Below are 14,219 nucleotides of genomic sequence, written 5' to 3' on the forward strand. Positions count from 1 at the left end.
CTGTCGTCTGCAACTGTGTTAAAATCAGTAAAACAGTGTGTACTTTACATTTGTGAAATTATTTTGATGTGATATGAAAGTAAAGGGATTTATGTTTCTAGAACTGTAACGCAACTGAGAATCGATTCACGTTTAGATGGGAGTATTTGGCTGTGTTGGCTTCCAGAGCCAATTCGCCTTTAAACAGAACATGTAAGGTCCTTGGACTATAAGGAGAAACGTTAGGCTGCTTTAGTCCAGTATTAGGCTCCTCCTGTCAACATTAAGAAATGTATGAAATAACCTGTCATCTTAATAGGCCTTTTAAAGTATGTTATAAGTCTCACATGGAGACATGTAGGACCTTCATATAGAGCAAAACAACAGAACTAGTCAGACAGAATAACTTTTTGGAAAGAATACACCCACAGACAACATATAGAAATTAGGTCATGTCTATTGGTGCGTTTTACAATACAAGAGCAGCCTATCCCCTAGTTTGTGTCCAGCAAATTACATTAAATTATGATCTCATCATTGTGTGATGTGTGTGTGAAAGGAACCGGCTATTGTGATTTGGTTTAAATACACATTCAATGTTTCAAATGGCATGAGAAACAAGGGCCTACCGCCACATGAGCACATGTCAAACCAACTGACAGGTTGTTCACTGAAAGGACCAGGAATTAGTAGTGTTTCTGATTGTCTTATTGAAACGGGTTAATATAGACTCTGCCCTAAAATGGCCACCAAGGGCGGATCGTTTCAGTTCTTACCTGTTCCATGTGTATGGGACAGCTGATACATAACCCTGGTCATGGAGAGAGAAAAATGCAGATATTTGATGATTTGCAAAAGCATTTGATGCTGATGCAAGTATAGTATTGTGTTTACTTTCCAACCAATTATTATACATTGAGTTAACAAAACTGCTCATTCCATGACATAGACTGACCAGGTGAATCCAGGTGAAAGCTATGATACCCTTATTGATGTCACTTGTTAAATCCACTTCAAATCAGTGTAGATGGTGACAGGTTAAAGAAGGATTTTTAAGCCTTGAGACATGGATTGTATATGAGTGCCATTCAGAGGGTGAATGGGCAAGACAAAAGATTGAAGTGCCTTTGAACGGAGTATGGTAGTAGGTGCCAGGAACTGAGTGTGAACAGGGTATGGTAGTAGGTGCCAGGAACTGAGTGTGAACAGGGTATGGTAGTAGGTGCCATGAACTGAGTGTGAACAGGGTATGGTAGTAGGTGCCAGGAACTGAGTGTGAACAGGGTATGGTAGTAGGAGCCAGGAACTGAGTGTGAACAGGGTATGGTAGTAGGTGCCAGGAACTGAGTGTGAACAGGGTATGGTAGTAGGTGCCAGGAACTGAGTGTGAACAGGGTATGGTAGTAGTTGCCAGGAACTGAGTGTGAACAGGGTATGGTAGTAGGTGCCAGGAACTGAGTGTGAACAGGGTATGGTAGTAGGTGCCAGGAACTGAGTGTGAACAGGGTATGGTAGTAGGTCATAGAAACCTGAAAGAATCAAAGAGAAGAGGTCAAAAGGACATAATTTGAAGGCTGTAAAAAAATATTACACACACGCAGTAGTATCTTTATCTAATGAAGTATCTTTATGCAAATTCATCTTGATAATAATACAGCAGATTCATGACAAGTTGACCATATATAACACGTGATCAAGTACTAAATTAAGGGAATATTGCAGTACAGTACACTCTAAAGTGCACATTTGCCATTTTCAGATCGAAAAAGAAAGTTGCTTGTTATGTGCAATCTGTGCCGTAGGTCAACCAACCAATCTGCATGTCCAAACCACTACTTTCCCTTAGTAAAAGTGAAAATCATTTGATGGAAGGTGTATTCTAAACTGTTGGCCCCAACAGAACACAAGCAGGCACAGTCAAGCTGATATTTATGGACGCTTACTCTGCAGTAGAGTTGTTCCAGTAACATTCCCAAAATTCCTAGGTTTCCCAGAAGCCCTGGTTAGGGGATTCCGGATTTCCTGCTTATTCCCTCCTGTACATTTTGAGAAAGTTATAGGAATGTTGCAACCCTACTCTGCAGCATTGTACATTGGTGATGTTATATAATGAAATGGTTGCTACATTGGCGATATTTGAAAATTCCTTTAGTGGAGGCACTTGACTTGAGGTTGAAAACAACAGAGATATGGCAGGTGTTAGCCATCATGACCACAGCCAACCATCTTCACACATCCAAACACAATTCATCAGAAAAAATACTTTAATTGAGCACACAGACCTCCCAAATGAACTCTCACAATCATAATGCAGGCGAGTCACACACAGTAGAGTACTTGAGTAATTACACGTATTCTGCTCTACTGTAGTCCTTCAGTTTGAATAGTAGGCTCTCTGGTTTAAGCCTCAACGAATTGAGCTACCTAGGGCTTCCTCTAGGCATAGTGTGGCCCCTTAAACATAGTGGGTTCCGAGCCTGGTGCCAGGGACTACTTTGGGTTGAGTGAAGGATGAGACTGAGAGTGAGCCCTTGGGACAACTACTCAGACACCTGCAGCCCAGGAGAGATCCGCCCACCACAGAGCAGATGCCTGCAGCCCAGCTCACCAGCACAGCATTGCCAAACTCAAACCTGTCGGATTAAACAAGAAACACAAAAAAATTAAACCCAGTCAACACCACAGAATGTAGTCCACATCAGCCGCAAAACACAGAATAAACTATGTGTAGAATTCAAATTCTAAATAACAATTTGATATAAATTGCACTACAGCCAGGTGTAGTTTCTTAGCTTGCATCCCAAATGGTATCCTATTCCGTATTTTGCGCCCTTCTTCTGACTAGAGCCGTCCTATGGGTCCTTGGTCAAAAGTAGTGCATTGATAGGGCTCAGTCTAAAGACTATTACGAGTCTTAACACATACAGCCATGGATAATTCTGATACGTGCTACTGGACAGTACCTGTTATGTAAGGAGGTAGGTGAGTCTGAGAATTCAAAGGACTGGATGATGGCGTTGGCAAACCAGGAGGTTACTGATATGGCCAGAACACCTACAGAGAATACAATATTAGAACATCTTATTACACACTATTTCATTATCAGCTTCTGCTACTCAACCTAGAGTTAAAACTAGCAGCATTTTCAGTTGTACAAGTGGTAATAGCAGCATTTTGGGCTACGGTACAGAGCTGTACGCTAAAGCACGGAGTTATGTGATGTCAGATGGGACCATTTCTTGGCATTTCACAATGTAGCATTTACTGTTCAGAGCTAAAATGGATGAAACAACTTTCATTACTGATATGATAAAGTAGCCGACTGTACCTGCGATGATGAAGAGGAATCCTCCAACAATGGCTACTCTATCCTTCTCCTCTTCATCCTCCTCCAGGCACCGGGTGCATCTCATCCCCAGCGTGGCTACCAGCACCCCAACGGCTGACAACAGGACACTGAGGATCATCACCACTCGGGTGGTCAGAATCTCCGCTACACACACACACAGGGTAAATGTCTGAGGTCAACCCATACTCTCAACACTCAACAGTCAAACATACACCAACATTGAATATGGCTACATTGAACACATCCATATCAAAGTCATGAGTCAGTGTGAAACTTACTAAGAGAAAGAAAATACACTTGAACTGTGTGTGAACAAGTACTATTTGTAATAATAAATGGTAGCTGTCATCAGTTTTAATGATCAACATTATTAACATTAGGCTTATATTTATATCTTCTCATTGCATTAAACATCAACAAGTAGCCTACCATTATATTAAGCTATATTGTGCCTGCTCTGAAGGTGAGTGACCACTAGTGAACGAATGGCGTTGATGATGACAGACGCTATGGAAAACTTACCTGGCAGGTGAAAGAGTGACTTGTAATTGACGCACATCGTGTGTTTGGTGGCGTCGACGGTGCATGACATCCACAGCCCCAGGTAAGTTTCCTTCGATGTTACCGTGCTCTCTGTGTAAGAGTGCCTTTTCCACTCCACCATATTGGTGGCAATCATTGAGGCAACAAGACCGATCAAAGTAAGAGCATAACCGAGAAGTTGAACCGCAGAGCTCGTCATGGTATTCCGATGAGATGACAAACGTTTGATAATAAAGGCTACTAAAATGGGCGTTGATGAAAAATAGACCAAATAAATGAACAGTGGAAAAATGTAAGATCTAATCTTGAAATTGATGAAATGTCCTTGAATCTCAATGTCTGTTTAATCTCTTGAAGCAAACCGAACTCCGTTATAGTTCAATTCCTGCCGCGGTGTGGACCGTTATCTCACACTCTCAGCGTTTGCACCTGTGTTCAGTGAGTAGTGCATCCACTCTTGGCTATTTAAACCGTCTGTGGGACAGCTCACTGGCGCCTACTGGTGGTTATACATAGATCGATTTCTAATGAAAAGGTCAGCAATTTCTCATTATGGGTGTGATTTTTACATTTTAGTCATTTAGCAGACGCTCTTATCCAGAGCGACTTACAGTTAGTGAGTGCATACATTTTAGATAGATGGAAAGGCTATCATTCATGTCCTGTAAAAAAAAAAAATGAACTCAGAGGAAATCAACTGAGACATTTATTCCACGGTACATAACTAAAGTTGTAATGTGTGTTAATCTGCTATAGTGACACATCCAACTTGAGATAATTGTGGTTTATCCATTTCATTAGATGGCCTTCCACATAATTAATATTTATATGTTTATCACATAGTCTGAGTTGTTAAATGAGTTTGCTTATCATTAGGTTTTTCCAACCCATATGAAAATCAAACCCTGGGTGATTTCCCCCCCCCAGTTGGACACAAAATCCAAACCAGTTTTAAATCCAACCAATGCAGATGATTTTAGGCCTATGTGATGGACTTACATTTTCAGGATTGCCACGTTTTGTATGCAATTTGTATTGGAGACTAGCCAGGTTTACTGTATTTAAATGTTTCACTGACACATACTAAACACAATTTCTGTTTACATACAGTGCATTCAGAAAGTATTCAGACCCCTTGACTTTTACCATATTTTGTTACGTTACAGCCTTATTCTAAAATTGATTAAATTGTTTTTTTCCTAATCAATCTACCCCATAATGACAAAGCAAAAACAGTTTTATAGACATTTTTGCAAATGTATAAAATAAAATAAAACTGAAATAAGACATTTACATAGTATTCAGACCCTTTACTCAGTATTTTGTTGAAGCACCTTTGGCAGTGATTACAGCCTCGAGTCTTCTTGGGTATGACGCTATAAGCTTGGCATACCTGTATTTGGGGAGTTTCTCCCATTCTTCTCTGCAGATCCTCTCAAGCGCTGTAAGGTTGTATGGGGAGCGTCGCTGCATAGCTATTTTCAGGTCTCTCCAGAGATGTTAGATTGGATTCAAGTCCGGGCTCTGGCTCGGTCACTCAAGGACATTCAGATACTTGTCCCGAAGCCACTCCTGCGTTGTCTTGGCTGTGTGCTTAGGGTCGGTGTCCTGTTGGAAGGTGAACCTTTGCCCTAGTCTGAGGTCCTGAGCGCTCTGGAGCAGGTTTTCATCAAGAATCTCTCTGTACTTTGCTCCGTTCATCTTTCCCTTGATCCTGACAAGTCTCCCAGTCCCTACCGCTGAAAATCCCCACATCCCCACAGCATGATTCTGCCACCACCATGCTTCACCGTAGGGATGGTGCCAGGTTTCCTTCAGACGTGACGCTTGGCATTCAGGCCAAAGAGTTCAATCTTGGTTTCATCAGACCAGAGAATCTTATTTCTCATGGTCTGAGAGTCCTTTAGGTGCCTTTTGGCAAACTCCAAGAGGGCTGTCATGTGCCTTTTACTGAGGAGTGGCTTCCATCTGGTCACTACCATAAAGACCTGACTGTTGGAGTGCTGCGGAGATGGTTGTCCTTCTGGAAGGTTCTCCTATCACCACAGAGAAACTCTGGAGCTCTGTCAGAGTGATCATCGGGTTCTTGGTCACCTCCCTGACCAAGGACCTTCTCCCCCGATTGCTCAGTTTGGCCAGGCGGCCAGCTCTAGGAAGAGTATTGGTGGTTCCAAACTTCTTCCATTTAAGGATGATGGAGGCCACTGTGTTCTTGGGGACCTTCAATGCTGCAGACATTTTTTGGTACCCTTCCCCAGATCTGTGCCTCGACACAATCCTGTCTCGGAGCTCTACGGACAATTCCTATGACCTGACGTGCACTGTCAACTGTGGGACCTTATATAGACAGGTGTGTGCCTTTCCAAATCATGTCCAATCAATTGAATTTACCACAGGTGGACTCCAATCAAGTTGTAGAAACATCTCAAGGGTGATCAATGGAAACAGGAAGCACCTGAGCTCAATTTCCAGTCTCATAGCAAATGGTCTGAATACCTATGTAAATAAGGTATTTGTTTTTTATTTTGAATATATTTGCACCCAAAAATGTTCACCTGTTTTTGCTTTGCCATTATGGGGTATTGTGTGTAGATTGATGAGGGAAAAAATAATTGAATCCATTTTAGAATAAGGATTTGATGTAACAAAATTTGGAAAAAGTCAAGGGGTCTGAATACTTTCCGAATGCACTGTAGCTGTGTACAGGTTCATAAAATGGGACAGCTTAAAGAAGCTTCTAGAGATACACACCTGAAAGACGCTTCAGTCTGAGAAGAAACATTTCAATGATGCAAAAAATATTTTATGAGATAGCAACCTGATTTAACACCATAGGAATGTGTAGCGCACAACTGGCCCAGCGTCGTCCGGGTTAGGGGAGGGTTTGGCTGGACGGGGTGTCCTTGTCTCATCGCGCTCTAGCGACTGCTTGTGGCGGGCCGGGCGCCTGCAAGCTGACTTCGGTCGCCAGTTGGAAGGTGTTTCCTTCGACACATTGGTGCGGCTGGCTTCCCGGGTTAAGCGAGCAGTGTGTCAAGAAGCAGTGCGGCTTGGCGGGGTCGTGTTTCGTAGGACGCATTGGGTCTCGACCTTCGCCTCTCCTGAGTTCGTATGGGAGTTGCAGAGATGGGACAAGACTGTAACTACCAATTGAGGAGAAAAAGATAAATAAGGCTTATCAGTGATTCTAGGAAACAATCTAAATTTAGCATGAAATAAAGTAATTCTTCCTCCTTCCTGACTAGCATAAGTGGATAAGAAACCACTAAAATGGGGAAGTGCTCTCCCTCTTGGGCAGTGAGACGTTGACTCATTGGATGAATAGCAGTTTATCCTCCTGAGATCAAGCAATTCATTTTTGTACTCTCTAGTTGGCCCCGTGTAGCTCAGTTGGTAGAGCATGGCGTTTGCAACGCCAGGGTTGTGGGTTCGATTTCCATGGGGGTCCTGTATGAAAAAAATAAAAAAAATAAATAACATGTCTCACTGACTATAAGTTGCTCTGGATAAGAGCGTCTGCTAAATGACTAAAATGTAAAATGTCTAGTGGACATCAGTTATTGCTCCGTATCTCTGAGGCCATACAAGCCACTGTATTAAGTCCTGATGTCCCTTTGAGAGGACATTCTGGGCTTTTCAGTGATATCACGTGTGGGGGTGTGACCTTGACAACTTTATCTTCTTGGTTCTATAAAAAATGGCTGCCGTCAAAATTAGCAAAGAAGTGTGTGTAATTATCATTTTTGTGAGTTTGATATTCAAATTGGTTCTTGTAAGTGAATATCTCAGGAATAGTTAAGTGAGTTGTCAGGGCTGTGTAATAATGTTTTCACATTAAATAAGAGCTAAATAAGAGCTTATCAAGAAATGTCCTCTGTGGTGGACACCCGGATGCCTCAACTATGTTTTTCACCTACTGTACCCATTGACTGTAATGTTAAATGTTTTTTCACCTACTGTACCCACTGACTGTAATGTTAAATGTTTTTTCACCTACTGTACCCACTGACTAATGTCATTTTTTTCATAGTTACGTCCTAATGACCACTACAGAGGACAATTTTGCACTTACAATAAAATATAAATAACAATATTTTTTCAACAACAAAAAAAATATTGGTAACGTTTTTTTTCCACCCCAAACACTTAAGCAAAGATAAATAAAAGTCATCCCAAAACATTTTTGCCCGCATCTCAGGAAATATACAGTACGTGTTTAGGTCTTATTTCAGTTCACTGGGACCATTTAGGTCTGATTATATAAATGTACATGCAGACCAAGACACCAAGAGCAGAGCAGGTGGTAATCTGAAGGGCCAAGAATGATGAATGATGAATTATATTAAAACAGAGAGTTGATACAAGCTTCCTATTACTAATACCCAGTGAGAGTGCTGGGACATTGGAGAAAAAAAGTGTTATGCGTATACCTGAACCTCAGAAAACACAGAGGAAATGGAGGTGAATGTAGATATGAGCCCTGTTGACTTCCTATCGCTGGACTATGTTGAGCACACGTCAGACCTACTACTTAGCTCTGAAGCAGTAGGGTCAATCCTGAGCAGAGGGGAAGCATGGGCTTGTCTGGGTCTCAAACCTTATCACATCCATAAGGACATTCTCTGCATAGCTTTCCTTAAAGCCAAGATGCTCCGTTGATAGGTCCTCTGGGAAAAGTGACAAGACTTACCACACAGTGGTTGTGACCTGTGGTTGGGGGTAAAGGCCTTACGGTACATATTCAGTTCTTTCAGCAGTGACGGGTGACAGGGAACAATGTACAGCCTCAAAGTACTGAGAGCCAGGCCTAAATGGCACTTGAGGGTGGTGCCATGGTCACGTCATATTATGGCCCCAAAAAGCCCATTTTATACCATATACACCCCATTCAACAAAATGGTTAGCTCCTACAGACAGTGAGTCACGGTGGCCGTGGCTTGCTATATACAGTGGGGAAAAAAAGTATTTAGTCAGCCACCAATTGTGCAAGTTCTCCCACTTAAAAAGATGAGAGGCCTGTAATTTTCATCATAGGTACACGTCAACTATGACAGACAAATTGAGAAAAAAAATTCCAGAAAATCCCATTGTAGGATTTTTAATGAATTTATTTGCAAATTATGGTGGAAAATAAGTATTTGGTCACCTACAAACAAGCAAGATTTCTGGCTCTCACAGACCTGTAACTTCTTCTTTAAGAGGCTCCTCTGTCCTCCACTCGTTACCTGTATTAATGGCACCTGTTTGAACTTGTTATCAGTATAAAAGACACCTGTCCACAACCTCAAACAGTCACACTCCAAACTCCACAATGGCCAAGACCAAAGAGCTGTCAAAGGACACCAAAAACAAAATTGTAGACCTGCACCAGGCTGGGAAGACTGAATCTGCAATAGGTAAGCAGCTTGGTTTGAAGAAATCAACTGTGGGAGCAATTATTAGGAAATGTAAGACATACAAGACCACTGATAATCTCCCTCGATCTGGGGCTCCACGCAAGATCTCACCCCGTGGGGTCAAAATGATCACAAGAACGGTGAGCAAAAATCCCAGAACCACACGGGGGGACCTAGTGAATGACCTGCAGAGAGCTGGGACCAAAGTAACAAAGCCTACCATCAGTAACACACTACGCCGCCAGGGACTCAAATCCTGCAGTGCGAGACGTGTCCCCCTGCTTAAGCCAGTACATGTCCAGGCCCGTCTGAAGTGCATTTGGATGATCCAGAAGAGGATTGGGAGAATGTCATACGGTCAGATGAAACCAAAATATAACTTTTTGGTAAAAACTCAACTCGTCATGTTTGGAGGACAAAGAATGCTGAGTTGCATCCAAAGAACACCATACCTACTGTGAAGCATGGGGTTGGAAACATCATGCTTTGGGGCTGTTTTTCTGCAAAGGGACCAGGACTACTAATCCTTGTAAAGGAAAGAATGAATGGGGCCATGTATCGTGAGATTTTGAGTGAAATCCTCCTTCCATCAGCAAGGGCATTGAAGATGAAACGTGGCTGGGTCTTTCAGCATGACAATGATCCCAAACACACCGCCCGGGCAACGAAGGAGTGGCTTCGTAAGAAGCATTTCAAGGTCCTGGAGTGGCCTAGCCAGACTCCAGATCTCAACCCCATAGAAAATCTTTGGAGGGAGTTGAAAGTCTGTGTTGCCCAGCGACAGCCCCAAAACATCACTGCTCTAGAGGAGATCTGCATGGAGGAATGGGCCAAAATACCAGCAACAGTGTGTGAAAACCTTGTGAAGACTTACAGAAAACGTTTGACCTGTGTCATTGCCAACAAAGGGTATATAACAAAGTATTGAGAAACTTTTGTTATTGACCAAATACTTATTTTCCACCATCATATGCCAATAAATTCATAAAAAATCCTACAATGTGATTTTCTGGATTTTTTTTTCTCATTTTGTCTGTCATAGTTGACGTGTACCTATGATGAAAATTACAGGACTCTCTCATCTTTTTAAGTGGGAGAACTTGCACAATTGGTGGCTGACTAAATACTTTTTTTCCCCACTGTAAAGCAGGCAGACAGGCATCGAGGCATTCAGTTACTGTTCGATTGAACGTTAGAATGGGCAAAATGAGTGACCTAAACAACTTTGAGCGTGGTATGATCATCGGAGCCAGGCGCACCAGTTCCAGTGGGATTCACCCTAATCGCAGGGGTTCCAGGATTATCTCCATCAACATAGATATCTTCTTAAGAGACTGACGGTCTGGGTTTGGTAGCGCTCCAGTCCTCCCTGTCATAATAAGCAACAGAGGACATGGAAATTGTATTATATCCCAGAGAAATATAAGTGCAGTCAATGGAAGCAACCTAATCAATGTTCCTTTAACTGTTTGCACTGAAACGGTTTGCCTTAGGAAGAAGCCCACTGTGGGCAACCCACTTAGTACCATTGACTCAAATGTAAATGTCTGACATGTCTACCTCAGACCAGCTTCTAAGAATAGCACTAAAAACAAACACCAACCCAGAAAAGGACAAGAAATGGCCCATATTATCATATGTAGACTGAGAAACAAGGTTAATGAAATTGACAACTTATTAACATCAGAAAAAAAGTATATTCTGGCCATCTCTGAAACACACTTAGACAATCCTTTGATGATGCAGTAGTAGCTATATATGGTTATAGAATATATAGGAAAGATAGAAATGCAAATGGTGGAGGTGTTGCTATGTATGTCCAGAGTCATATTCCTGTTACGCTGAGAGAGGATCTCATGTCAGATAATGTGGAAGTAAAATGGCTACAGGTTCATCTGCCTCACCTAAAGCCTATTCTCGTAGGAAGTTGCTATAGACCACTGAGTGCTAAAAGTCAGTATTTGGACTATATGTGTGAAATGTTGGATAATGTATGTGATATCAACAGAGGGGTATATTTTCTGGATGACCTAAATATTGACTGGTTGTCATCAAGCTGCCCACTCAAACAGAAGCTCCAAGCCTCCAGAGTGGTGCAGCGGTTTAAGGCACTGCATTGCAGTGCTTGAGGCGTCAGTACAGCCCCGGGTTCGATCCCAGGCTGTGTCACAGTTGGCCGTGACCGGGAGAACCATGAGGCGGGGCACAACTGGCCCAGCATCGTCCGGGTTAGGGGAGTGTTTGGCCGGCCGAGATTTCCTTGTCGCTCTAGCAACTCCTTGTGGTGGGCCGGGCGCCTGCAAGCTGACTTCGGTTGCCAGTTGGACGGTGTTTCCTCTGACACATTAGTGCGGCTGGCTTCCCGGGTTAAGCGAGCAGTGTGTCAAGAAGCAGTGCGGCTTGGCAGGGTCGTGTTTCAGAGGACGGATGGCTCTCGACCTTCGCCTCTTCCGAGTCCGTAGGGGGATGGGTCAAAACTGTAACTACCAATTGGATATCAGAAAAAGGGGTAATAAATAAAATAAATAAAAGAAGCTCCAAGCTGAAACCGATGCCTGGAATCTGGTTCAGGTTATTAGTCAACCTACCTGGGTATTTACAAACAAACTACATCATCCACGTGTATTGATCACATCTTTACTAATGCTGCATAAATCTGCTCTAAAGCAGTGTCCACACCCACCGGATGTAGTAATTTTTTTATTTTTTTTTAGTAATCAGTAAAAAAAAAAAATTGTAATCATAATATAATAAACATATCTAGAAAAACCAAAGTTCCAAAGAATGGACCTAAAATTGTGTATAAACGATAATATAAGAGGTTTTGCAATGATTCCTATGTCGAAGATATTTCTTGGTCTGATGTGTGTTATTTATGAAACTGCTTCTTCCGGTTACTGATAGGCATGCGCCCATCAAGAAACTGACTGTTAGAACTGCCAAATCCCCATGGATAGATGATGAATTGAAAAACTGTATGGCTGAGAGGAATGAGGCAAAGGGAATAGCAAATAAGTCTGACAACATACCAGACTGGCAAACATACAGTCAATTGAGAAATCATGTAACAAAACTAAACAAAAATAAGAAGAAACTATACTGTGGATAGTGAATGATAGTAAAAAGTTCTGGAGTACTTTAAATGAAATTCTAGGCAAAAAAGCAAATATGGCTCCATCCTTCATCGAGGCAGATGGCTTGTTAATAACAAAACCTTTTGATATTGCCAACCAGTTTAATAACTTTCTTGTTGACAGGATTAGCAAATTTAGGCATGACATGCAAACAACAAATGCTGAGCCTTCATATTCATGCATAATTAACCAAATAATGAAAGACAAGCACTGTAGTTTTAAGTTCCGTAAAGTGTGTATGGAAGAAGTGGGAAAAGCCTAGAAGATGGTGTGTTCCCTCAGACATGGAGGGAGGCAAAGATAATTCCGCTACCCAAGAATAGCAGAGCACACTTTAATAGTTCAAACAGCCGACCAATCAGCCTGTTACAAGTGCTTAGCAACATTTTGGAAAAAATTGTGTTTGATCAAATACAAAGTTATTTTACAGAAAACAAATTAACAACAGACTTTCAGCATGCTTATAGGGAAGGGCACTCAACATGCTCGACACTGACACAAATTACTGATGATTGTGGGAGCGGTTAGACTTCAGTGCAGCTTTTAATGTAATTTATCATAACCTATTGCTGAAAAAATTTAAGTGTTATGGATTTGCATCCTCTGCCTTATTATGGATTGAGAGTTTCCTATCTAATAGAACACAGAGGGTTTTCGTTAATGGAAGCCTCTCTAATACAAATTCATTTGAGTGTGGGGTACCGCAGGGCAGCCGGCTAGGGCCATTATTGTTTTTTATTTTAACTAATGACCTTCCACTGACCTTGAATAAAGCCAGTATACATGTTGGCTGCAACAGTAAAATAAATAACTGACACCCTTAACATAGAGCTCCAGTCCCTTTTAGAATGACTAAATAGCAATAGGCTGGTGCTAAATATCTAAAAAACTAAAAGCATCGTTTTTAAGACAAATCACTCGCTCAACGCTAAACCTTATTTAGATCTATTATTGAAGAATGCGGTTATTGAGCAAGTTGAGGAGACTAAACTGCTGGGTGTAATCCTAGATAGCAAGCTGTCATGGTCAAACCATATAGACTCAATGGTTGCTAAAATAGGTCTGTCCATGATGGGGCATTGCTCTGCCTTCTTGACAACTCAGTCGACCAGACAGGTCCGAATTTTGTCGTAACTGGACTACTGCCCAGCTGTGTGGTCATGTGCGGCAAAGAAGGACATAGGTAAATTGCAGTTGGTGGTCCAGTGTCTGTGTTCTTTTGCCCATCTTAATATTTTATTTTTATTGGCCAGTCTGAGATATGGCTTTTTCTTTGCAACTCTGCCTAGGTCAGCATCCCGGAGTCGCCTCTTCATTGTTGACGTTGAGACTGGTGTTTTGCGAGTACTATTTAATTGAGCTGCCAGTTGAGGACCTGTGAGGCGTCTGTTTCTCAAACTAGACACTAATGTATTTGTCGTCTTGCTCAGTTGTGCACCGGGGCATGCCACTCCTCTTTCTATTCTGGTTAGAGACAATTGGTGCTGTTCTATGAGTAGTACACAGCTTGTACGAGATCTTCAGTTTCTTGGCAATTTCTCGCATGGAATAGCCTTAATTTCTCAGAACAAGAATAGACTGACGAGTTTCAGAAGAAAGTTATTTGTTTCTGGCCATTTTGAGCCTGTAATCGAACCCACAAAAGGAGGCCAATTTTATTGCTGCTTTAATCAGCACAACAGTTTTCAGCTGTGCTAACATAATTGCAAAAGGGTTTTCTAATTATCAATTAGCCTTTTAAAATTATAAACTTGGATTAGCAAACACAACGTGCCATTGGAACACAGGACTGATGGTTGCTGATAATGGGCCTCTGTA

General features: G+C 41.9%; 2 protein-coding genes across 2 annotated transcripts in view; both read right to left on the minus strand.

Moving 5' to 3' along the window:
- Window positions 1-1,583: 1,583 nt before the first annotated feature.
- On the minus strand, window positions 1,584-4,311 carry LOC311136974 (claudin-1-like). The gene is made up of 4 exons (XM_084171310.1): window positions 3,851-4,311; window positions 3,308-3,472; window positions 2,943-3,033; window positions 1,584-2,612 (listed from the first exon to the last, which is right to left on the minus strand). Exons 1-4 carry the CDS (start codon window positions 4,068-4,070, stop codon window positions 2,435-2,437), a joined length of 654 nt encoding a protein of 217 aa, XP_084027436.1. The 5' UTR covers window positions 4,071-4,311; the 3' UTR covers window positions 1,584-2,434.
- Window positions 4,312-7,299: 2,988 nt separating this feature from the next.
- Window positions 7,300-14,219, minus strand: part of LOC311137809 (uncharacterized protein) — a 73,297-nt gene continuing 66,377 nt past the window's right edge. The window contains exon 13 of the mRNA XM_084172406.1: window positions 7,300-7,318. The gene's annotated coding sequence lies outside the window, so the exon portion shown is untranslated. The remainder of the gene's footprint in view (window positions 7,319-14,219) is intronic.

This window comes from Coregonus lavaretus (genome assembly GCF_964263955.1).
Source record: "Coregonus lavaretus genome assembly, chromosome: 11".
Taxonomy (NCBI): domain Eukaryota; kingdom Metazoa; phylum Chordata; class Actinopteri; order Salmoniformes; family Salmonidae; genus Coregonus; species Coregonus lavaretus.